Source organism: Labrus mixtus, chromosome 14, assembly GCF_963584025.1.
Source record: "Labrus mixtus chromosome 14, fLabMix1.1, whole genome shotgun sequence".
NCBI classification, from domain to species: domain Eukaryota; kingdom Metazoa; phylum Chordata; class Actinopteri; order Labriformes; family Labridae; genus Labrus; species Labrus mixtus.
The window spans coordinates 11,893,941-11,920,047 of NC_083625.1; the positions used below are offsets into that span (position 1 = coordinate 11,893,941).

At 40.1% G+C, this 26,107-nt stretch overlaps 1 protein-coding gene across 11 annotated transcripts in view; it reads right to left on the reverse strand.

The window, feature by feature from the left end:
* LOC132988017 (rap guanine nucleotide exchange factor 6-like) overlaps positions 1–26,107 on the reverse strand; it is a 141,831-nt gene that overhangs the window by 13,622 nt on the left and 102,102 nt on the right. For 6 of the 11 annotated variants that reach the window (XM_061055093.1, XM_061055087.1, XM_061055089.1 and 3 more), the window contains 13 exons: positions 25,194–25,358; positions 24,024–24,131; positions 23,494–23,697; positions 21,323–21,431; positions 20,985–21,228; positions 15,180–15,337; positions 12,495–12,509; positions 7,657–7,897; positions 4,081–4,248; positions 3,758–3,973; positions 1,833–2,044; positions 1,162–1,285; positions 29–52 (listed from right to left, as the gene is read on the reverse strand). In XM_061055093.1, the coding sequence (XP_060911076.1) occupies positions 29–52; positions 1,162–1,285; positions 1,833–2,044; positions 3,758–3,973; positions 4,081–4,248; positions 7,657–7,897; positions 12,495–12,509; positions 15,180–15,337; positions 20,985–21,228; positions 21,323–21,431; positions 23,494–23,697; positions 24,024–24,131; positions 25,194–25,358 (1,988 nt within the window). The remainder of the gene's footprint in view (positions 1–28; positions 53–1,161; positions 1,286–1,832; positions 2,045–3,757; positions 3,974–4,080; positions 4,249–7,656; positions 7,898–12,494; positions 12,510–15,179; positions 15,338–20,984; positions 21,229–21,322; positions 21,432–23,493; positions 23,698–24,023; positions 24,132–25,193; positions 25,359–26,107) is intronic. The other 5 variants (XM_061055088.1, XM_061055084.1, XM_061055090.1 and 2 more) reach the window with 3 other exon arrangements.

Sequence of the window (26,107 nt, forward strand, 5' to 3'; positions counted from 1 at the left end):
ACTCCTGCTGGTTCCAGGACAAACTTACCCTAAACTCTTCCACCTCTTCTTCCTGCAAGCGAGAGGCGTGAAGATTGAAGCGTGACTTAGAGACAAGTTCAGGGGGTCGGGGGTGGACAAGACTATGTCGAGGTCATGCCACAACAAACAAACAGTAATGATGATTGAAGATGGGAGGACACTTGACGTAGGACATCTCCCCATATCAACCTTCACAGTGTGTGGGAGTGTTTGCATGAAAACACGTTGTTGTGCCACCTTTTTTAAACCGTTTTTGTCTTCATGATATGACACTGACATTTTGAAACAAAAGACTTGTGAAAAAAGATCTGCTCTGACAGTTTGCAGTATGAAGGGAGTGCCTGCAGGGGGCAGTCATGCACCGCAGCAGTGACAGACTGTGATAAACACACAAACTGGGTGGTAACAAATACACTCTGTGGTTGGCATCAATTCCTCTTCACTTCAAGTCGATCCATGCCTCATGTCCTTGTGCCGTTACGTCTCAGCAGAGGAATGCAATCAAACCCACAAAGTCTGTGAACCAGACAGAAAGTGAATGGGAATTGATTGAACCTGACATTCAAGTGTGTGTGCCTGATCCTGATGCTGAAGAATCCAGGCTGGCAGGTGGAGGCTTGATGCTGTTGTTCCATTTTTTGCTGGATTTGATATTTTACTTTAGTTACTTTAGGTTATCTTTCTACAACCTGTAATATACAATACTATGTCCTCTCTGCATTCATGCTTCTGACTGAGAAGTGAAAGTTTTCTACAGTTTGGCTAAGAAAAGGAGTCTGTTTCAAAAGTACTCACAGTTCAAATATTCTGTTTCACATACAAGACCACAAAAAACGGCCTTTATGTTGGAAGGAAATGAAAACTAAGCATTCATTGATATTATCTGATGATTTCTGTGCTACAAACAAAAAGCTACAAAATGTAAATTTATGTCAAATCAGCCTCTTAAAGTTAAAGAGTTTTGTGATACCTAATTATGCAAACTAAAGCCCCCATAGGAGTGAGTTAATTACATGTACTCTTAAACAGCTGAAGTCACTCAATCTGTGATATTGGCCCAAACAGATTGAAGTTAAAGCCGAAATTTGGTACATCTTTACATTGAAATGTTTCAGGACTTGTTTTATTAAAACAACCAACCTCTGTCTGAACATGAGTGCAGGGTCCATGTTGGCTGACGTCAACCGCACCACATGCCTGATCTCCTTGGCGATCATCCTCAGCTTCTCGAAGTTTACAAGACCGTCCACGTTGGAGTCATTGCCTGAGAGGACAAACAGACACGCACACAGACCCAGGGAACAGTGATTATAGAGTCAGCTGAACAAATTGTAAAGGAGATCAATGATTCATATGTTGGGACATTTGCAAGATGCAATTTTTCAAACAGTATTTCTAAGCTGAATCTTCAAAGCTAAAATCCGCTTGTTCTGGTCTTAGTCTTGTCAGTCCGTCCCCAGGAGATCAAAGTGTCTTTCTTTCATACTGAGTCACATGGAGCGGTTTGAGATTATCTGTAACTTGCACAATTAGGGAACCTTCTCTTCAATTCCTAACATGGCCGTACGTTTAAAAGAAAACTGTTAAAGAGAAGTCCGGTTTGACACTTTTGAGCCCTTAAAGCAGAAGTAAACCTCCTGAGTAAGATTCGACTTGACCTTTCAAAACAGCACAGAGGAAGTAGGAGATGTAAAACTGTGCTATATGACATGTCAAGTTTCAGAAATGGCCCATTTAAAAGAAATGTAGCGATATTTTAGTGGATAATACACCAAAAAAAAGCACACAGAGATTCTGGGCTGCATACAAACCTTCATGCAAGAAGGTGAGATCCTTCTTGACCACTGGGAACAGTGGGATGATGGGTGGCTGCATGCTCTGGCTGCTCAGGATGTTTCTGTACTTGGCCATGTTCCTGGACGGGTCGAAAACATCCTGCAGGTCCCCGAACAGCTTCTCATATTTGCTGGGCAGTTTCTCCCAAGAGCTGCGCAGCCGTGCCACCGGTGCCAAGTTCAGACCGCTATGTTGAGGGAGGGGAAGAATAAAAAAAAAAAAAAAAAAAAAAAAAAAAAGGTGCAAGGTAGGATGGGAGAGGGGTTGGGGGGCAGAGAGACAGAGATAAATGGAGGGGAAAGATAGAGGTAGAAACAAGGAGGCACAAGAGAGGGAGAAAATGGTAGTTTTAGTTTGAATGTTCAATGGATATCCTCCTTTAAAAACCCTACACTGACATTTGCTTGATGTCTTTTTGAGCTTCAGTTAGCAAGCTGTCCATGATCCTGAGCAGGAGACCCCTTGAGGCAAAATCATCTCTGAGCAGACTCATTCAGACAGAAGACAATTATGAATGGCAGAGCATGCATTTCTGCTTTCTCCTTTCATTATCTTTTCTGTTCTTGTCCCTTACAACTTCGCTCATCAACTCTACATCTACAACCTGAATGTTTAACCTTTTCTTTTTTGTTGGTGATATTTCCAAAGAGAGGATTTTCCTCTCTGTATCATTCCTCTGTTTGCTGGTGATCTTGGCCTAACATTGTTAGTTACCAAATCTTAAGAAGTTGCATAATAATGTCAGGATGACCACAGGAATGTGTGATCAATCAGGTGCTTGTGTTTGTTTTTCTGTAAAAGTTAGTAATCTACAGTAAGTGGTGATCAGGTCTGGTTGGTTTTTATATCATCAGAATTTCCAATACTTTTATTTTCAATGAATCCATCCATCATTTTCCCTTTTTTAAACATCCAACCCCATTCACAACAAATCCAGCCCCTCCTGCATATTTAATGTGACTGATAAATACTGTTATTTCATGAGAGCAGAGCAGGGTGTGTCCTCTATTAAAGGCTACGGGAAACCCTGCATTGTTGTATTGCCTTTACACACATACACACTCAAAGCACAGCAGCAGCAGCAGCAATGCCCCTGTCACCAGGCAGGTTACGCATCAGAGAGCCATATGTTCAGAGAAGTCCTGCTGTGAGGAGGCGTGTAAAAAGGGACGTGGAGGTCAGACACTTCTGTTTTAAAGTGCCTGTTACAGCAGTGAACAGAGGGTCACCATACTGCCCAGATCCTTGAACTGTGAGTCTGGACCTCAATGGGATGTGTCAAGAAGACAGCTAAGTATAAAGCCAGACTCACTCAACATGGATCCCTGGTGAAAGTAGGTCATATCACAGACACTTGAATCTCTTCCGTTTCTCAAGATACAGCTAAAGTGATATTTACTGGAGAACTGCTTGTTGTGTGTTTGAATTTATATAGAAGATGCAGTTATTTTGCAGAGAATATCCCATCAATATGGATTAGATGTCGATCATAAGAGAGTAAAAAGTGTCTTGTAGCAGGACTTGGACACGGTTGCATCAGTAAATAAAAAAACATTAAGTTAAGAAGTGGTGTTATTGAGTGATTTCCTCTCAAGGCCCTGTTGACCGTCTTAGCTCCAAAAATGTTAGCGTACATGCAGAATGAAACAATAAGAAAAGATGAATCATCGTCAGGATGTGTGACAGAAGATGAACAGCTGAGCACTAAATCTGTCTCTGCTCGCTATGGAGAGACTCTACAGGATTCAGAATTATCAATGTAATCTAATACTGCATTTAAGAATGGCTTAACAATGTTTGAAGACGTTTTCCGACGTTGTTTCATGGCAGTTTTTCCTACTTTATCTTTTTAATGTATTGTGGGAAAATACACTTCAGACACCTTGTTCAGCTAGCCCACCTGATAATAGCGAACATGGAGTTGAAGTTCTTGCACTCCCGGCAGTGTAAGGCGATCTTGATGAAGTGTTTGATGGTCTTCATCCTCTTCATGGCATTGGGTTCCTTCAGGATCTCTGTAGCGACCCAGAAGGTCTCCTGGTTTATCACCTCTTCAAACTGTTTCAGATTACCACTCGCCATGGATGGGTCTAGTTTGAACAAGTCATCCACGTACCTGGGGAACATGTCAGGAAAGTAATGTTAACGGACTTCTCCAGATAGTAACTCTTTAAACTTCTACATCAGGTCTATATGTCAATAAAAATGTTAGAAGCGACATACTCTGTGGACTCGATGTTCCTGAAGAGCTCAAAGTCTCTCATGGAGAGCTGGGCGGCAACCTCCATGGTGCTGAGCTGCAGCAGAGTGATCTGACTCTCTCTGAGGAGATCCTGAGCATCATCGTCTGAACACAACGTCTCAGTCTCCATGTTGTTCTTCAGGTAGTATCTAAAGAGGGGAGAGCAGAGGCAAAGAGGACCAACTGTGATAGCTGAAAGATCGCCATAAACTTCAAAAACTAATCATTTCTGAGTTTTTCACTGGGATCTTGTTTCAACAAATCAGAAATTGTTTGCTCATTTACACTTTTGCTGATCCTGCTGTTGAGTCAGACACATTCAATCACAACCTACTGCAATATATTAAGGAACAAGAGATCTGTCACGTTTTTTACATCATTTTTTTAGTCGTCTTTGGTCACATGTTTTGAGTAACAGAAATCCTTCAGATCACAAAAGAAAAGGACTAATTGTCATATGAAAGCTGCCGGGGTTAAAACAATACTGTCAATAAGAACAAAGAAGACACTATATGCACAGTGTAAAATACTTTCTTTAAAAAAAAATAAAAAAATCAGCCAGCTTGAACTTCTTGCACTTGTTAAAATGTTCAGGATAAATCCCTTGAATATTTATCACATTTCATTTTAAAGAGGAACATTTTCAGAAGATGTGTTTGGGCGCAGGGAAAAAAAATACAGCAATGTTATTGATAGATCGCATCAATATTTGACCCTGGGGTCCAAAAGGAAAGAGGGCCTCTCAGCAAAAAGGGAGGTGAGAAAAATGGAAAGTGCATGAGTAAGAGGGGGGAAAAGAAGCCATTTTTCTTCAGACTTGATCTCCAACATTTTCTGGGAGAGCTTCCAGCAGCAGGATGTCTCTTTTTTACCTTGTTATGTGATTCTGTGTTTATAAATCTAATATCCCTCCTCTCACCACTTGCTCTCTAATGCAGCTGTAATGTGGTCGTCTACCGATGAAGCACCTTAGCGGCTTGCAGGACAACAGCACTCAAGGGCAAAGTGTTAGCATGGATGTGACTCTAAATTGCTACCGGCTACTCTGGTGAGAGGAGCAACTACCAAGCGGAGATGTTTGATGAGAAGTACTATTTACATTACATTTAAGATAAAACAGAAGACAGATTTCCAGTGAACAAAACACAACCTACACATTTGTTTAAGGCTGAAATTACACGTTTGGGACTTGCTGAGATCCTGTTTCATTATCATTATTAGAGAAGTACTGATGGGAGAAGGGGTAAGATAAGAAGAGAGGGGATGAAAGCAGGGTGGACAAAAAAAAAAGAGATCAGAGGAGAGTAGACAAGAGATAAGGTGAGCTGATGAGAGCAGACGAGGGTAGCGAAAACAAAGGTAAACAAGAGCAGACGAGATGAGAGCAGAGAAATGAGAATCAAGACGAGAACAGACCAGAGGACAGAGAACAACTGATGAGAGAAGGGGAGAGAACAGTAATGAAAGTAAGAGAAGAGGAAGAGGGAGAGAAACAGACAAAAGAAGTGGAGTCTGAAACAGAGAAGAGGAAAGGAGAAGAGAAATGAAGAGATGAGAGAAGAGGGGAGGAAGCATTTGACCAATCCTTAAAGGAAATTAAAATTATAGCTAAAAACTGTGGGCTCATGACTCAAACAGAACCACAAATAATCTCTTATAATAGGAGTAGAGACTAAACAAATGATGAACATAGTGGTGCTAAATAGAGCAAACTACCAATCATTTACTGGAACTAAGCCATTGATAATAGCCTTGTGTGGGTTGTGTGGGTTTATGAAGCATAGTAGATCCTGACTGTACGTATTTTATGAGTGTGATCAAGGCTTGCTTTTTGGCTTTCTGGTCTCCTTTATGACCTTTGTCAATCTTCAGCAGCACAGAGATGGGGAGGGGGAGGAGGAGGCAGGATACTTTATATACATATCCATACAGAGTGTGTCGATAAAATGATTGTCAGGATAATGGTCAACCAAATAAACTGTCTGCACAGACAAGTGATTTGTATTGATGTATACATCCATACAATAGAAATGTATGGCGACAAAGAGGAGCCTTCTAAAGACGCTTGCTCACACCTCAACAGCTTAACCAACCCACTATCCCACAAGAGAATACCAATGTTCTCCCGTACAGCTCCGTCATCCATCAAAAACACAGACAAGGAATGAGTGTGTGTTCATTTAGAATTTGTGTGTGGATTAATGTGCACAGAATCAGTGAACAGAGTGAGTCTATACATGTCTATACAGTCTGTGAGCAATGTGTGACCGTGTATAAGAAGGAGGCCGTCTGTATCTATATATCTCAATGTGCGTGCCTGTGTGTGCATGTGAGTGTGTGTATGAATAATTCCAGACATGCCATGCTGTCTGCTGAGGCCTCCGCCCCTGACAGAGGATGAAATATTCATGCTAACCTAGTTGGGAGGGGACTGATGAGGGACCACAGGAGACCGGGAGAGAGGGCAAAAAAAACACAAAAAAAACCGGAAAAACCGACAGAACGGCTGTTTTAAAGCAGACTTTGTGGCTGCAGTCAATTTCTCCTTCATGTCCTACAAACTTTTATCTCTAAATAGGGTATCACTGACAGTCTAACAAGGTGTCTGCTACTTCCAGAAATCTAAAAAAAGGGTGATAATGGTGATTTGGTGTAAAGGAGTCAGACAATATATCACAGAAAGGCTAACAGCTTGTGTTCTGCTCTGCATAACATCTAAACATTTGTCCTATCCTTTTTTAAGGTTAACACTGCTTGATTTATTTACACTGAACTAGACTACAGTCCTGAATCCTGCTTCATACTCTCTCCAGCCCTGCTACTTTGATCCATCTAATCAGAAACGTATTAATACCTTAGAAAGGCAAAGTAAAAGTAATACAACACTGAAGACTACCCCCCTTCTCTCTGAGATTTAATACATTTAGATATGTTGTCCATGACGAGTTGGGCTCAAACTGTGATATGAGGTATGGAGCATCTTTTCTAGTATTGATGTGGAAAAGGATTCAATTCTTATGCAGCACACTATATGGCTGAAAATCCATCAACAGAGCAGTGCTCACAGGAGTTGTACAAAATCCTGAGCACTGTATGGCCTTGAATAGTATGAAGAAACCCAGAGATGGAATAAAATTGAAAAGGAAGGAAAGCCTTCCATGTCTTTCAGTCCAAGAACTGTTGGTCACAGCTCTGGTTTAGTCGTTCAAGCTTTAATCAGAAATAGGTCTACAGCAGATCTTAAATTCTGCTTTCCATTTCTAGCTGCTTTCTCCCAAAGATTTCCACTGTGCATCCCTTTTTTATGAAAAGTATGCTCCCTGAACATGGAATAGGGTTGCTTCATGGTTCATTGAAGTATTCTTCTATGACTCCTTGGGTAATGTAAGTTGCAGTAACAGAAAAACTCAAACCTGTGACATTTGGGACCACATTATTTTGAGCTAAGGGGGATGAATCTTGAAATCCTTAAAAGTACAGAAAGCGCTTGAATTCCTTGGTATTAGATCCTTTCAGAACATGATATACGACACAGGTGTGATTCTTAAGTCTCTTACCTGCCGTTGAGCTGAATCCGATCAGCCAGTTTGGAGAGCTGGTCGGGAAGGCGGCGTTGTTTTATGACTCCTTCGGGGCTGACTGACACCTCACACAGGGAGTAGGTCTCAGGTGCAGCGATGAGGCCGAACTCATTGACAGTGTGGGCGACCACATCCTTGGCTGTAGTGTCCTTGCTGATGATGATGTAGCAGCTCTGCTGATCAGCCTTGAACACCCGGATCACCTGGTCGGGGATGTCTGGGAGTGGAGGAGAAAGAAAAGAGTGGAGCTGTCAGTAACTCATTAGGGTTCACTGAGTAAATGGTTGCAGTACGTGGATGCCAATAATGCAATAAAAATCAATGTAATGGAGTCGTTGAAACAGTGAAACAGTTCATCTGAAAGCAAAAATTACAGCATTTATCTTCAGTAGTGCACCAATCATGTGATCCTTCGGAAACATTAGGTATTGAGGTCTGCAGCAGTACTATAGAGTACAGTACTTTATAATGACATCATTGAGAAAGTATGGTGAAACACATAATGCTCTGAGAAACCCTGCTGACCTGACTTCTTTCTACCTAAATGTCTTTTAGGAGAATTAAAGTGAGCCAAGGGTCACACTGGGTCACAATGGTTTCTGGTGTTTAAGAATATTAACGTTAAAATTAAATAAAACACATTGTGATCAATAACATTGATTCATTATTCTAAATGTCTACAATTTTTTCACCAGTATGGCTGTTTCTAGAAACTCTCAGCCTATCTATGAAACCAATTTCAAAATGGACTCGCTTGATTCCACAAATAGCTGCAAAATGTTCTTCCAAATCCAACATCTCTACATACTTACAATTATCTTAATATCATTCATTTCACTTTTTATGTGAGAGACGATAATGTTATCAGATGACCAAAGACAGGTGAGCACAAAGAAAATCATACACAGACTGCACTTTGCTGAACTGTACTGAATCAAAAACAATGTTCACATGACATGTCCAAGGACATCACAGGTGACTCATCACTCATAGCAAACATGTAAAGTACACCACAGGCTGCAAGGACATGTGTGCCAAGAGTTGCATGACAATGGGAGAGGCAGCGGGAGTCACATGCTGCACATGCACGAGGGGTTTGGGACAGTTAGAGTAACATCAGGCCTGGATGTCATAATCATCTCTCACTTCAATTATTTACTTTTTTCTGTTAACTGATCGGACACAACATTACAGGAAAAACCCAGAAAAAGGTTGAATAAAAGCTACAACTTAAAGATTATTTAGATTATCAAACAGCTGCAGATTTAAATTAAAATAAAATGGAACTAAATAAACCTCATTAATAATTCAAATTTGAATCATTTACTTGGTCACATTACGTAACATTCCATTTAAAAGCTACGGATGCATATTTAAATTGTTAAAAAAACAAATACAGTAAAACTGCATCATCTTCCACAGTGACTCTTCTCGGGGTTAAATGAGTGAGTTCTTATTTAACGGATTAAAGACAATATTTAATAGTAAGAGGCTACAATAGAGACGTTAATGTTCTAGTGCAGTTGATGTTGGAGCAGCTGCATGCGACTCGCACGGTGAGATGCGTGTTAAATAATAGAAGTGCTCCCCCTGAGTGAGATACTGCATTAGAGATCCTCGTGTTTGAGTAAGAGAGGAGGGTATGGCCCATTAGCCACACACAGCCAGAGAGGTCCATCATATAGAAATGGAGGGAAATCACGAACAGATCATCTAGAGAACAAGACATGGTTCGTCTGACTGATGAGTTCGTTCAAGTGCTGGCTCATGCAAATGTGCGCACACACACACACACACACACACACACACACACACACACACACACACACACACACACACACACACACACACACACACACACACACACACACACACACACACACACACACACACACACACACACACACACACACACACACACACACACACACACACACACACACACACACACACACACACACACACACACACACACACACACACACACACACACACACACACACACACACACACACACACACACACACACAGCTTCTTCTTGGTTACTAAGCAGAGAAGAATGAAATGTGCTCAGGCATAAAGTCATTACCGACACATTTATAAGCTTACATATTTCTTATCCGTGTGTGACGTTGGGTATCTTTATGTGTGTATGTGTTTGTGTGTACATGTGGTTGTCTGTGCGAGTGTGTAGATGTCAATAGCTGGGGCAGCTTTACGATCATCGTCATCATTACAGCTTCAACAAACAAATTGCTGAAACCAAAGCCAATAACAATAACGTTAGAGTGATTGCTGATAATCAGCCAGCTCTGTTTGTCTGAACAGCCTGCTGCTCTGTATTCAGGATTAATTGTCATTTCAATATCTGAGATGGATGAATGAAAATTATGTGAGGATTTTTTGAGGGAAGTAGCATCAGTTGTTTTTGCTCTCCGTTTCTTTTCATGGAGTCTTTTTCTCTCCTTTGTTTGTGCACACAGTCCTCTTTCTCTTACTCCAGTTGTATTACTATGGTTTATGGAAAGGGGCTGGACTTTTTCAGTCTGATACTTTCATTATCTTGCTTACTGTTGCTGGTTTTCTTTAAAGTTGCCTACCACAGCTTAAATAGTTCATGGAGTATTGATGTAGGAGGCCAGCCTTTGCTATAAATGACCTCTCTATGGACTTAGGACTGCACGCTTATTGATTTTAATCACATGACACTTTATATGTCAGTCAAATGATTACTGACTTTTAGACTGGAGAAGGACTATTTGCGGAAACATTAATCCCCAGAATCACAAGCACAGACCTTGCATCATGTTTCCTGCGTTGTTGCAGCAGCACCAGATCCCCTTTTCTGTTTGTGTACGGCAGCGTGGTGAGGCTAGGCTGAGTGGAAACTAAATGCTGTGTGTCTCATTAGCTGTGATTTGTGATTTTAAGTGTGGGAAGCTCTCTGCTAAATAGCTGGCTATCATACCTGGGGGTATTAATCATGTTTAATCCACTGGATGAGCTGCGACCTGACCTGCACACAGGAGGACAATCGCTGCCCATCCAGCCAAACATGCAATTAATTATCAACTTCAATAAGGTATCATTCATTTTCATCAACACCTGAGGATTTATTCTTGGACTGAAGCCAAATAGGTTTTTACATGGAGGAAAAAAAAGTGTTGAGATTTTTTTTTTGCAAACACATCACCAAGTGAGGCTCCACACAACCTTAGCCTCCTCCTCCTCCTCTGCTGTTTGCCAAAGCTTTTCTCATTCACCCTCTCATACAGTCACAAGAAATAAATCATCTGTGAAAGCACACAGAGCAAAGGAGGGCCGGGCATGACGGCTGGAGGTGCTGGGAGGAGAGTGCAGTAGAGTAGCTGGGGTTAAACAAATGGAAATAAACATACCTAATGCTCTTTATGGAAGGACGTTATTCTTACACATTCAAGTTATCCCATGCCTCTGTTTTAATCATCACCTCCATGAAGAGTTTAAACCAACAATGACTTCTTCTTAATAACTTGTGATGTCACTGCAATCGTGCTTGATGCAACTTACTTTATGTGTCTTTGGTTAAGGTGGGTTTCTGTTTTAAAAACTATTCAAAAATAATCATAGAACCATATGAAATATTTTTTATCTCAGAGACTGGAGGGGCATGTTGGTGGATACGTTTGACAGCAGCCTGCAGTCTTAACTCTAGTGCCTGCAGCAGGGGAATGATAGACAAAGTAAATAACTAGTGCTGCTGATGTAAAATGAGGGTCGATCCTACAAACTCATGACAGCAGGGCTGTTTTTCCAGGGTGAAATATTTGTTACTTTGATTGTTCAACACAGTAAAGTTCAGAACAGGATGTGCTCTCAAGTTTATTTTTGTTATACGGGAGACTTTAGCTGGAAGCGAATATGGATTGTTGTTCAATGTCTGCGGCTCTCTTGTCTTATCTAGATTTGTAGATATTAGTCTCTGCTTATGTTGTGTTTATATTTAATGTTGTACTTTTTGTACTTTGACAGCACAGTTCACCAAAGTCAAATCCCTTGTGTTTGTGAGCACACATGGCTAATAAAAGCTGATTCTCTTGTATTGTGTCAGACAGCAAGACCCTCTTGTGCAGTGATGCGACTCCTTTATGCAAACAAGCTGTTAACAACAAAAATGGAGGGGCTGTAAGAAAATCATTTCTAAATGTTTAAATCCGCTCTGATGTTGTTTGTGAATTATCTATTGTCTGTGGGACGGGCAGGGCCAATTAGCTTAGCATATAAATGTTGTAGTGTGTGGCTTTGGCTTACTTGATTTCTACAGTTCCTTACACAAATAAATACTACATAATGAATAAAAGTATATTTTATGTTGATTGCATTGCAGGAATAGGACAACACAATGTGACTGATGACTTAGTCACATCTTAAATTCTCCCTACCGAAGCAGCTCTACTGTTAGTTAACACATGAAATGATAAATCCCTTTTATTAAATGGTTATACGTTGAGTCCCAATGGATTTCTTCAGAGAACCAAACTGCATCGTTCTTTAAGTGAAAATGATGAACATAAAAACTTCAATGCTCAAGTGCCCCCCTTGAAAAGTGAAACAGCCTCTAGAATGATTATCATACATTGTCCCAAGGTGTGAGTTATAAGCACAGAACAAGGCCCAAAACAACAGCTTGGAGGATGAGGTTAACAGATGCAAGTATTTGTGGAAAATTTCAAAATAAAAAAGAGGAATGAAAGCACAGGTGTGAAGGGAAACTTAAGGGAGGAGTGTTTAATGAAGCACAACCAAACAGTGGCTTTGAAGGTATGTATACTTACAGTAGAGTCCCAGGGCTGTACAAGCAGAGAGGAGAAAAGAAAAACACAGTGAGTATGACAGAAAGGAAGAGAAAGTCAGGGAGGAGTCAAGTGAGTAATAGTGGTTGGAAACATCATGACAGAGAGAGAGAGAGAAAAAAGAAGAGGGAAGACCAGCTGAGTTTCTTCTGTAGCCTTAATCTGTGAATGTGAAACCATGGAGGGTATGAGTATGACTCATCATGTCCACACTGAAACATCTGTTTAAAATCACTGCAAAGAGTCGCAAGAGGAGAGAGCGGTGCAGTGGGAGAGGAGAAAAGACGAATAGATATAGAGACAAAAGTAGAAACAGAGGATTTGAAAACACATCTTCACTCTTAGAGATACGGACACTTCTACTCTGCCTATGGGAACCAAAAATAACAACACAGAGCTTTGATCCTCTTAACTGTTTCAGCTTTAGTCGTTTGCATCACTGACGTCAAAGCTCCCCTGTCACACGATGTGTAATGTCTGGTCCTGATATGTGCTACAACTGACAAGTATTTCCATTTTTTATTATCCTCTGTTTCTTTACTAGAGTTGAATAATAGTTTAGTCTTTGACATTCTCGGGGGAGAGTAAACTAAAGTCTCATGGGACATTCTCACATCGCAGCCTAACAAGTCAATGCATTTTGATTTGTATACAAAATCACTAACCAGAGTTATTTGCCTCAAGTGGGTTTCAAAGTCTGTAATTTAACTCAAGGATAATCAGTCTGAAGAGCAACAGAAAAGAGAGAGACAGCAGAATAACACATTTGGGAAGCTAAAAATAGCGAATGTTGCTTATTGCTTGTCTTTGATTTATATATTTATTCTAATGTGCTCTACTCTGTATTATGAATCTGTTTATTCCTGGTTTGGTACGAACATACAGTATATACTAGCAATAATATCTACTTTTTACATTATGTTGGAAAAGAATCAAAGTTAAAATTGCTTAATTTAATCAATTATACTTTTTAAACCGAGTACATTTCTATACCTAAGCCTCAGTTAGACGACAAAAGAACTATTTTTGGAGGTTGTCTTTACCAAGAAAGACAGCAAGGATGATGGGTAATGAACCGACAACATTAGAGTACTCAAAGAATGCCCTGAAATCAGATCAAAACAAACCTGATATGAAAAAATCTTTGTTTTCATCCTTAAAAAAAGGCTAGATTGAAAACAACCTGCTTTCCTGTCCAAAGACCAACTAAAATACAAATAAAATAAGTGTTAAAAGACTTAAAATATCCAACACCATTGGTAGAAATGTTGTCCATGCATCCCTCTTTCAACAGTAGAAAGGTGATGCATCAGCTTCTGATCACTAATGTAATTAAAGGTGGAGGTGGACTTTTGGAAGTATTTCAAGCCCTGCGGCGCATCTGGAACACGGTTTGGTTTAAGCGGGCTGTTCTCCCTCTACTATTAAATCTAATAGGAGGCCAGGGGACTAAAGGAAACTCCATCTAATGGCAGATGATTAATGAGGCCCACTGGGTGTGTGTGTCTGTGTTTCTAGGTACAACACAACCATATGTGATGTATAGGTCTACAAACTACATGCAGGTGTGTGTGTGTGTGTAGCTCGTTGATGAATGGGTGGTGGAATAAATCAAGACCATATTCACTCTTTCGCGCTCTCTCACCTTTCTACTTCTCCCTCTTGTTCTCTCCTCTCAATATTTCATACTCACTAACACACAAATCACACACACTGAGAGCCTGCTCTTAGTTTAAATGATTATATGTGCAGCGACACATTTCATAACAGGAAATAAATGTCTGTTTTTTTGTGCAGGAGGTTAATTTTGAACGATGGACACAATTCTGCAACAGCTATGTGGAACTTTAAAAAAAGAAAGACGACCAGCTGTTTCTGTGTGTGAATATTTGTGCACACCTACGCTTGTGGTGTTTGCTCTGAGGGAGCTAATGTGGGTTCTTTTGTCAGCATAAGTGATCGTAAGTGTTGCTGAGAAGTTTGCTGCATTTCATGGAGAGAAAAATAAAAATGGATGACACTTCTCATGTGTGCTTTGTGTGATTATTTTCCACAGTGAAAGGCGGTCTGCACTGCGTCTCTGAGCGTCTGAGTCCTTCGCCACACAAGTGGCTTTCACCGTTCAATGAGGCTGAGGTCTCAAGTCAAGTGTGACAAACAGCTTCAGGAAAGAAGCAATGATTTGTTTGACATACCTGAAATGAGCCCATGAAGGTCTAAGCTGTAATAAAAGTTTTGCTTTCCTTTAAAATAAAGGATTTGAAGGTGTTAGGTACACAAATATGTGTATATATATATATATATATATATATATATATATATACATATATATATATATATATATATATAAATATATACGATATGGATGATTTTAGAAATTCAATTTTTGTCTTAAAAGTGCTTTGATGATGTCAAGCTTCTTTCCATGAATTTGCTCTGGTCTGGTCACTTGTTTCACACTCAAGGTTTATTGACTTTTACAAGCAACAGCAAATATAAAAACTTAATTAAAAAAGAAACCTGAATCGATTCAGTGCTGCTGATAGATCTATATATTACGAAACATTAAGGTTTGGTGACATTCTTGTCTATAATGAGAGAAAACTGAACAGAAGAATAGAACAATTAAAAAAAGCTGACTATCATTGCGTCACTGAGTGTTCTTACCTGCAGGGTTGGAGAAGTCGAGGACGCTGGTGGCCGGCTGCAGCAGGTCGGGGCTGCTGGATGACAGGTTACCGGGGATCGGCATGATGGCCACGCTGTGACGACACTGCTTGGTACCCACAATGCTGTCGTCCTGAGACTGACCCATCCCACCATCACTAGAGAGGAAAGTAGGGAAACAAGGGAAGAGGAAGAGAGGGGTGTGAAGGTGGGAGGAAGGGTTGTAAAAAGCAAACAAGGTGAAAAAAAAAGAAAGGAAAGAGAGAAGCAGAAAAACAAAAATATTAGATTTTGTCCTCCAAAAATGTTTTTATGGTCCTAAATGAAACTTTAGACTTCAAAATTGAATCAGTAGACGTTTAAAAATAACTTCAGTGTTTTTTTTCTTTGCTGAGTTTTGAGTTTTAAGCACAAGTATTATAATAAATGCTTTCCCATTTATCTTGAGACCACATAAGAATCACAACTCATAACACTGCAGGAAAAAAAAAAACACAAGGAGATTCAATCACAGCAGAATGACAACACACAATAGAAATCACTGCATTTGTCTTTTAATAAGCAGCAGTGACACAGCTGAAATTCATTCATGAATGGCAGGAACTGATAACGTTTATTCTCAGATACACAAATTCACCAACAGACAAACACAAACACACAACACCAGACAAAGAGACAAAGAGACAAAGAGACAAAGAGACTGGGACAAACAAGGTAACAGAGACACAAACAACAAGCATTGCAACAGCAAAGCACGTATGAGAAGAAATGATAGATAATGAGATGTGAAGCAGGTCTCTACAGGTGTTTTTGTACAAGTTTGTACATTTTGTTCTTAACTGTTGAATAGATCTGTTGGTATTGGGATGTAAACCTTCTGTTCACATGTGTGTGTGTGTGTGTGTGTGTGTGTGTGTGTGTGTGTGTGTGTGTGTGTGTGTGTGTGTGTGTGTGTGTGTGTCCAGCAGTTGTCCACATTATGTGACTGGAGAGACGGGCACCTTTTAACCAGTCTGCCTCGGGAGCGTCAGGGATATGCAAACATCAACCTTTTACATTACCGACCTCATTAGTCGGCACACGTTTGCATACATGTGATGGAGATTTTCAAATATCATGAGACAAACCCATGGAAAGCCAGGCTGGCTCCTGTAGGGATGAATGTGAGTTCCTGAAGGTTCGAGAACACTATCCTTCCACAGCTGTGTTATCTCTACTCATTTAAGGTTCAGGCCTGGTTCACTATAGACCTCTGGGATATTACATATGATGCAACATTATTATCTGTCTGTCAGAGTAGTGGGGTGTTTCAATGGTGGCTGATTCTTTTTCTTTCAACACACTAATCAGCTAAAACTTATTTGGATTATTTCAGTCATACTGGCCAAAGTATTTAAGCATGATGTAACAACAGTGTTTGACCTGGAATTATCTAGCACAATGCATTTCTAAAGAGCTTCCTGGCATATAAAAATACTCTCTTATAATATAATCAAATACAAATGTGTGACAAGGATCCTTATAAATTGGTACCTAGCATTCAAAATCTGCTAAATGCAGTCAATCTGACACTATGAAGATCTTAAACAGTATCTAAATTTGAGTTGAAAGTAGGTTCACTAATAATATATTAGACTGAATATTCTTTAGTATAATAAAAAGACAATAGAAGCAGTTTGATCTACTGAGATTCTTCAAAGATTGACTGATGTTAAACATGCATTGCACGTGTTTGGATATGCTGTCGTGGATAGTGTGAGTCGCACTCTGTAATTGAGAGTCTGAGACAGACAGTTCATCTCTTCCTTCCTGCATACTAAGTGCAGCTTCCCTCTAGGTGTCGGGTTTGTGTGTATATATCTATACAGTGTGCGCTGAACACAGTGCAGTAATGCAGGGCTTCCACTAACACAGCTGAGTGCTGCTGTAGCAAAGCCTCCGTAATCTTCCAGTCACCGTTTGATAGTATACTGCAGCAACAAGACGCGAGAGAGAAAAAGAAAAAGGTGGAAAAAGAAAAAGGAAAGACATGAAAAAAAAGAAGCGAGACAATAAATAGAGGCGATCTATAACATGGATGCTGGTGGAAAAGGAGGGAAAAAGATAAAGGCGGTTTAGAAAGAGGATAATAATGAAATTGAGACGGATAAGGAAAGCTGGGGGCTTAAATAAGGCCTGACATTGTAAACTCAAATAACCTGCCATACATGTCTTATAATATTCACGCAATGACCGTTACCGGTAAAGACATACATCATTATTTCTACTTTATTTATACAACTCGTTTAGTTTCAACCCCAATTGCCCATTGGAAATTCATTAGTATTAACGGAACATTTAAGATGAACCCCAGAAAGTAGTGCTCAACAAAATAAAGTCGGAGAGTTGTAATGTGGAAATAAGCAAAGACGTCTCCTTGACTCTGGGGGACAAAAAGTGAGATTCATGTATTCAAAGGCATTTGCATGAAATCTATAATTGCAGTCCTCTAGTAATGTTCTTGAAGGTCAGTGTCTATGATTAGTTTGTGTGTGTGTGTGTGAGAGAGTGTTGAGCTGCCTGCTGTGTGCAGGTCTGCGGATGGAGACTGAATTAAATGGTTTAAGGATGTGATGTGACACAAGAGGCCCTTGAAAAAACAACTTACCCAAACAGGCCCCTGAAGCAGCAGAGACAAACAGGAGGAGAAACAACATTGAAAAGCGTGAAAAGAAAAAAGAAAAAAGAAAAAGTAATAAAACAAAAGCAGCGCTCTGCAGAGGTGATTCAGCAGCGATACAAGTGCAGCAGAGCAACAAGGCCTGTTCTGTTTTCTCTGACACACAGTGATAACAACAGCAACACACGTGTATGTTGACAACAGTATACTACAGGTAAAGTTTAGACACAATGGGAAGTAAGCTGAAACCATAAGCAGGAAATGCCAGGGTGGTTTCATAAAGAAAACATAAGATTCACACAGAGTGCAAAGTAGACTTTGTGACCTTTCGACCGCAGCTGTCAGAAATGAGCAGAGAGCATACGAGGATTGTATTTTCAGAAGAGTCCAAAGACACAGAGACAATCTTCAAATTAAATATGCAAGAAACATGAATTAAAGCTTTTTCAGCTGTCATCCCTGTTTTAAGTGTTCTAAAAGCTTTACCAAAAAGGACTCAATATTACAGTTCTGAAATAGCTTTTATTTGCATAGAGTTATAAATTTGTAAGGTGCACAGAACAGTGCACAGACACAAACACACACAAACACAAAAAGCGTCTTTGATTCCATTGTACATACAACGTATCTCTTTGGATAATGCATGTACAGTAAAATAAGGACGTCTTGTAGAGTTACAGTTGGGATGTACAAACACTCAATGACACCATATTTAAGTAATTAGTTTTAATTCAGTAACTACTTTATCGTCACCTCACTAAATCATCTGGACTTTTAAGATCAGCTGACTAAAGGCTGAAGCTCACTGTCTATTGCTTTCCACTCTGAAGACAGTAAATCAGCATGCCTGGTCAATATGGGATGTGTTTAAAGGTGCATGTGCATGCACCGGGCATCTTGATTTGGAAGAAAAACGAGTGGTTTATTGCCAGTGTGTCCTTGTCGTATAAAATCTTTGTCAGAAGTGGAGCACAATGTCAGCCAAGAAAGGAGAGAGAAGAAGAAGCAGCAGCGACCGCAGCCGTAGTGACACTGAGCAAGAGGAAGTGAATACGATTTAAATAGTTTAACAAGATTATCTGGCTAAAATTAAATTGCCAGGTATTTTAATATCTACAGCCAAAAGCTTTGAAAATGTAGCCTTTTGTGAGACAGACCATAGCAACAGTGGATTGCTAAATTTACAGTGAGACCACTGTGTGTATGTAAGTATGTGTGGGTGTACTTAAAACTGCACGGCATCTTCAATTATCCAAAGTGCTTCTGTTTCTTTAATATACAAGCACATATACTCCTTGTAGGCAAGTTTACTCTGTTGTTCTTGTTATAGTTTCATGCACCGATGAATCCTGATAGACCCAAACCAACCCTCTCATCTCTCTCCTCAGATTTGGTCCCTTTAATCATCCATCAACTCCTTTGAACCAAAGAGTGGTCTGAAAGCTGCCGACGAGCAGATTAAAAAGCAATGAAAGCCCTTGTTTGGTTGATAAATAGCAAGCAGCAGAGAGCCTTTGGAAGCTGCGCATCGAGTCCGATCAATGGCCGTGTGATAGCGTGTTGCGTTATGATTCAGAGACCAGACAGTGTTCATGCAAACTGTGAAGCTTTTTGAACGTAATCACTGCAGCGCTGGAAACTGATCGAATGGAGACGGCGGGAGAGGAAAGCGAGGGGACACAGATACACGTGACATCGTCTGTGCGAGTGTGTGTGTGAGTTAACGGCGTGTGAGTATGTTGCTGATGGTTAGCTCTGTAATTAACACTACCAGAACAGTGTCTTCTCGCTCACACACCGACACAGTGCAGAGTTTAATGAGGCCTGGAGAGGCATGAAATGATGAAATGAAATCAAGCCTGTATCAGCACGTTACGGCTGGAATATTGAATGTGAGCGCCCATCTGCACAATTGCTTTAGATTGCTCCAGATGCTGCGAGTACAATGGATGGTTATGGATGACAACGACAATAATTATGTGATGATGATGATGATGCCTTTTATGTTTCTCGAGACATTACAGCAGCTAAAACAAGTTAGAGAGTAGAACGACTTCTGCATCCACACAAGTACGAGTAAATTAAGTGCTAAAAGTAAACACTGCAATCTTAGAGCAATGTTCCTGTGACCACAGATAGAAATAGGATGCACTTGTATGCTGTTACTTATTGCTCATCACCTCAGGTTTCCATTAACCTAGGTAAGCTTTGTATCCAAAGTTTGTTAAAATCGCTCCTTTTCCTGCTCATACCAGCTCCAAGGGAAGGCTGAAATCAGCTTTTTTCTATCACTTTCTTTGGCGTCATAAATGGTTCAATGTGGTCAACAAAAAAAAAAGCTATCAGCTTAGATTTCTGCTCAAGCCTCCAATATTTGCTGTCTGCAGAGGGTCACAGCTTGCTACAAATGTGATGCAGGGAAAGCAAACAGATAAAGTCAGAGAGGATTGTGGGCAGACCACCAATCATTTCACAGAGGCATCTGAATTCCCACCACAAACTTTTTCTTCAAAATCATATTTTTGCAAGTTGGGGGCAACACAATGTAAGTGAAGTTTAAAAATGGCCATTCGATCAAGCTGATGTTTCTGGCCGCCAGGAGATCATTGGTCCACTATTTAGCTTCTATTTTGTTTTTAGCTCTGTTGTGGTCTCCACTGACCTTTTAGATATTTATCTTTAGCTTCTAAATGCTTCTCTATATAACCAGCTTTACTTGTCTTCAGTAACAGCCTGAGTAGGAAATGAGCAGTTGTTTTTTATAGCTTTTCAAATGTCTGCTGTAGCTGAAGATGACACTATGACAGTGATGAGAGTGAACAGTAGCCCGCAAACTTGACACTCAGCTGAACAATGAGATACAATTCACTACACTGCATAGTGCTGAGTATATAGTCAAGTTTTCAAATCTTCATTTGATGAAAAGTCGAAAAAAAAAAATCCACTGTTGCTGATTTAAGTCTCTTAAGTTGGCGTAATCATGCCATGTGTCTTTACCAAGAACTACAACATCAATACCCTTTTCTCAGGATTACTTCCCTATGAAAGAATTGAGTTCCTTCTTATTTCAATTTATACTTAAAAATAGCTTTTTTTGATCAATTTCATAACCACACAGAGAGCAGAGTTTACTTAAACACTCTTACCTGAATGGTTTTGGCGGCAGTATGCTGAAGCGCGTCTTCTCCAGCATCTTTCGGATCTTGTTCCGTCCCCCTGACACGGTGTTCGCTTTCATTTTCCTGGTGCTCTTGTGGTCCGTAGGGAACTCCATGTCTCCGGGAAGGTCGGGAATGGAGAAGCGGTTGCCTTTCTTCTCCTGGATCTTGGGAATGTGAGGGCCGCCGTTCTTCTTCTCGTGCACGATCCTGCTGAGGAGCTCTTTGAAGACTAGTCGGGTGAAGAGAGCGGAGAAAAGAAGCGGAGGATTGGTCATGCTCTTTGAGTATAAGCATGCAAGCTCAAATATTCTCACTTTACTCACCAAATATGTTGGTCTTGACGGTGAGAGAGAGGTGTGTGTTGTTTCTGAGAATGTCGACAGCTTTGGTGATAGAAATGTTCTCAAAGTTTTGACCGTTGATCTCCATGATCTGAAACAATACGGACGAAATGACAACATCTTAGCGGAACATCGTAACTAATACAAAAAGTGACACAACGAGTGAGACAGGGAGTCTTAATGGTTATTATCTTGAGTGAAAAAACGACTTCATCACCCTTTACTAAGATCTGAAACACATTAGTTGTTTTCTGTTCATCTGTGATCATATTTTTCTTGACTCTCTTGACTTCACACATCTTCAGGCAGTTAATTAGTGTTTGGTGGGGACGATGTGGTTTCAGTCCTCTCTTTCAGCAGCCTTCTCTCACAAATAGATTGTCTCGTTCTTCTGATGTACAGCCAAGTGCGAAGATGGACGAACACAAAATGCTGGACCTCCATTGTTGCTCTTTGTTTACTGTGTCGCGCTGCTATGATGTCACACTACAATGCAAGTGATGCAGCTGGCATGGCTATACCCTAACCCTTACCCTTGAAACCCGCCTGCCAAGAAAGGGTAACGTTGGCTGTGGGAATGCAAGTAAGATCAGGATAACCGTAGCAACCAGTAACCAAACTGTACTGAACCAAACCGGAGCGCTTGGTGAAAACAGGGCTTAAATAACATATCAAGGAAAGCGTGTAGAGCAGAGAGACTGCTGGTTAGTTTTGAACATTTGAACACTTGTGTTTCATGTCACCATTTGAAGATATGAACCATTAGTTTGCAGTAGTTAAAAGCAAGCCACAATAAAAGGAAGCATCCGTTCTAAACTTCAAAGTCAACCTCCGAGCAAGCTATGCCTGAACTTCTTAATTATGCATTAAGAGTTTCAAGGTTACGATTTTTTGAGGACAGTCAAGGCCGATCTTTGAAAGATTTTGTAGACCCTCTCAAAGTTTTAGACTTCTAGGAGCGCACAAATAAAAAATGCTCTTTTCTTCTATTTTTGGGCATTTCAAGCTTCATCTCCCAGCAGAGCTGCTGAATGAAGTTAGTTTAGAAATCAACTCCAGCCTTGTGACGTCTGTGATCTTAAAGATGTTGCTGTGCTCCAAGTTTAAGTTCATGTGCACTCTCGAGTATGTAAGCCTCCCTTTTTCTGTATACGTTTCCTATTTTCCACAGCCTTGGTGGTGCCGAGTTACTGAGTTTTTTTTAATGTCAAAAGACTGGAAAATATTTTCCTTCACCTTGACAGGAGTGTTGTTGTGTAAACTTCAGCTTCAGGAGTTTCTTACATTCAGACACTCCACCACAGAAACATGATTAATTTGGTGCTGCAGATAAAGGTGAAAAGTGGAGGGTTTATTTATAAATAAAAATCAACAGGTTCCTGGTCAAACCTCTTCAACAAACCTCTTCCAAATATCTTACTTTGTATTGATGATTCAAATCACCATTACACACATATATTTGTAATTCTATCTTAAACATGACAAAGATGGACACATCATGACGTCAAGAAGCATCGCATTTAACACATGAACACTAATCTGAGGATATAAAATACATGTTAGAGGTTCAAGTTTGACAGATTTGTAAGAGCATAATATACTTTGTCTTTAATGGCCTTGTATGTGTAGATTGTAACTTCAATATTCATCTGCACATCTACATGCAGATGTAGACTCAGCTCAACCACACCGTCACATCTGAGGTAAAAATAAGACTGCTGACTTTTGACCACACGTCACACGGTTGGTTATAGAGGAGACAATACAATCTCAAGTCTCTGAGAAAAGTGGTCAAACTATTTTGCACTGTTGCTGGGAAATATTTAATTATGTACATTTTATGCACTACATCCCCATTTAGAAGAGAAGTGGTTCAATGCAGAGCCATGTTGGATTTTATTCCAACCATCTAATTGTAGACTCATTTACATCAGGGGATGGAAAAAAAAAAAAACTAGAGTTCCTGAAGCTAAACATATATATTTTATTAATGCATTTATTCTTCTTTAAAATTAAAATAAAAAAAGTAAATTATTTTTAAACAGCTATTTTTTTTTTTTACAAATGTCAATATTTCAATAAAGTACCAAGAAAAGTTCCATATCCAACTATATAACTTTGTACTTTACCACAACATATTTTTGTGTTCTCACCTGATCTCCTCGCTTGAGTCCCGTCTCTGCGGCCTTGCTCCCCGGTTCCACCGACTCAACGAAGACGCCAAATCCTCTCTCGCTGCCGCCCTGCACGCTGAAGTACAGCGGCGTCTCCCTGGACGCCTTCTGCAGAGTAATCTGTCTCCACTTAGCTTTGGCTGCACACGCTATGTTCAGCAGTCGCAAATGGCCCTTCATTTTCTGACAAGGAGGGAAAAAAATGAGAACATGATTGTGCGCAACAGTCTCGCATTTAAATTGGCTTTTTTTTGTCTCCTAAGCTGAGAGTAAATGCTTAAGCTGATTTTAAAGCAGCTGTTTCTACATGAGAGGATACATGATTGAACACATGTATTGTTTGATTTAATCTACTTTTCTGACAAGACATGCACTACAGGTTGGACTCTTGATCTTAAACTTTAAATGTACTAAGCAGTTTAAAATGAGTACTGGTAAAATACAATAACAGATTCAATGAGTTTAAAATGAAATACGGTGCAGTATTTTCGATTGACAATTGATCTTACAGTCACTTCTAGAAGTTTCTCAAATTCCTCCAGGAAGTGTGTCATGGCTGGGTCACCCTCAAAGTCATTGAAGTGGTTGTTGACCCAAAGCAGCACAATTCTTGTAACCTGTGAGAAACAATAAGAAACTTATTCCGCTGTACAGTTCCTCCTTCCTCCGGTTCTTAAACTATTAAGTATGAGCGGCTTTGACTTTGAACTCTTGCAGAATGCTAATGGTGCAGGTCAGAGTTCATATTAAACTACCTAGCAGGGCTCTGGGAGCTGGTAGTTGCACATGGAGACTTTAAGAGGCTAATTGGTTAGCAACATGAGGGCAGCACTACTGAATCACCCTGTGATGGTGATGTTAAACTGCACACATTAGAAAATAAATATTTATAGTGTTAAATTATTGTAAAAAAAATTTAAAACTCCAGAAATGAAACTTCAATGGTCAGATTTTTGTTTAAACTCCAGTTATAGATCAGTCTTTATTTGCTGTAAAGGCCAGTAAAATAAACTAGCAAGTAAGACATGAAAAACAGCAGGGGGGCTATTTAATTATCATGTGCTGTAGAGAAACATTTAAATAGCCGGTTGACTGATTTTTTTACCACCAAGATCATTAGAATAAAAATCTAAAAGTAAATGGCATCCCAAAACAAATATTTCTACAAAAATTACTCTTGTGTAACATTTTTCCAACCTCACGCCATCATTCTCCCCCTCTATTCTACATCTTGTGACTTTCTATCAGCTTGTTCTGTAAAGGATTAGAACCTGTTTAAAGGAGCTGGAGATCATAAGCCCGAACGACAACCACATAAAGACTATTGACAGCACAGGACTAATCTTAGGTTAAAACAGTTATGGACAACAGGAGTGTCAGGTATGAAGAAAAATCGCTGCTGTCGTGGCTCAAGGACGGCTGAGCTGGCAGAACTCTTGTATTGAGCGGCATGTGAGCGGCACAACACAGGAATTTTGATCAACATGCATCAATACAAAACATTACAAGTGCTTAAAGGGGCATAAGGACCATTATTACAAGCTGCAAACATAAAACACCTTAACCTCCCCCATCCCACTTGACCTTTAATGTCTAAGGTTTCACACACAAACACACACACACACACACACACACATGCACACAAACACACACACACACGCACGCACACAAATACTCACTGTGTCCCGCAGGCTGTCCACCTGGAACCACTCCAGCAGCTTCTTGCCGACATCCATTGGATTTGACAGGAAGGTCCTGTAGGTCAGCAGGAAGTCCTCGATGTAGGTGGGGTCCACCACCGAAGGCTCCTCCACCAGGTGCATGATCAATCGCTCAGGGGTTCCCTGGAGGTGAAAAATATATACACAATTTCACATAATGATACATAAAAAAACATACAGTCATACATTACCATGGAAGACAGCTGAAATGACACAGGGGAGAACATAATCTCTACAGACACACACTACACAAGTGTTCCCATGCAGAAGCACACAAACATACATTGAAGCAGGAAGGAACAAGAACACTTTCACACACCAATTTGCATATATTATGCCCACATTGATCATAAAAGTGACAAGGACATAAACTTTAAAGATGCTGCTATTGAACTGAGCTGTCAGTCTCCTGTCAATAAAAAAGGGGTATGTGCAGTAAAATACAAAACACAACCACAAGCATGCAGACACGCACACAGGTACGCACACGCACACAGAATAGCTTTTGTCGTGGAGCTATTTTATGTATTTGTGTCAAAGTAAATCTTCTGTTTTTTTATTTCTTTGTCAGGACCTTTAATTTCATTCACTGGCAGAAGTTATACAATGTCCAAGTCACATAAAAGTTGTGTAAGCCTCTTGTGGTTTCAGCAAGTTTGTTAAAGTTATGGGAGCAGAGGTTTCTGGGGGAAACGATTCATTTAACAAGGAACAGAAACTAGAAAGGCCTCCATTTCTGTCTGACACAAAAAGAACAAAAGCCAAAAACTGAAGCGGAAATGGTAACACTTGTGAATTGACTCATCTCCACTGGATGTGCTTTTTGGGAAACAACAGCCTTTCCTCGGAGCAGTGGCCAAGAGAATCATTCA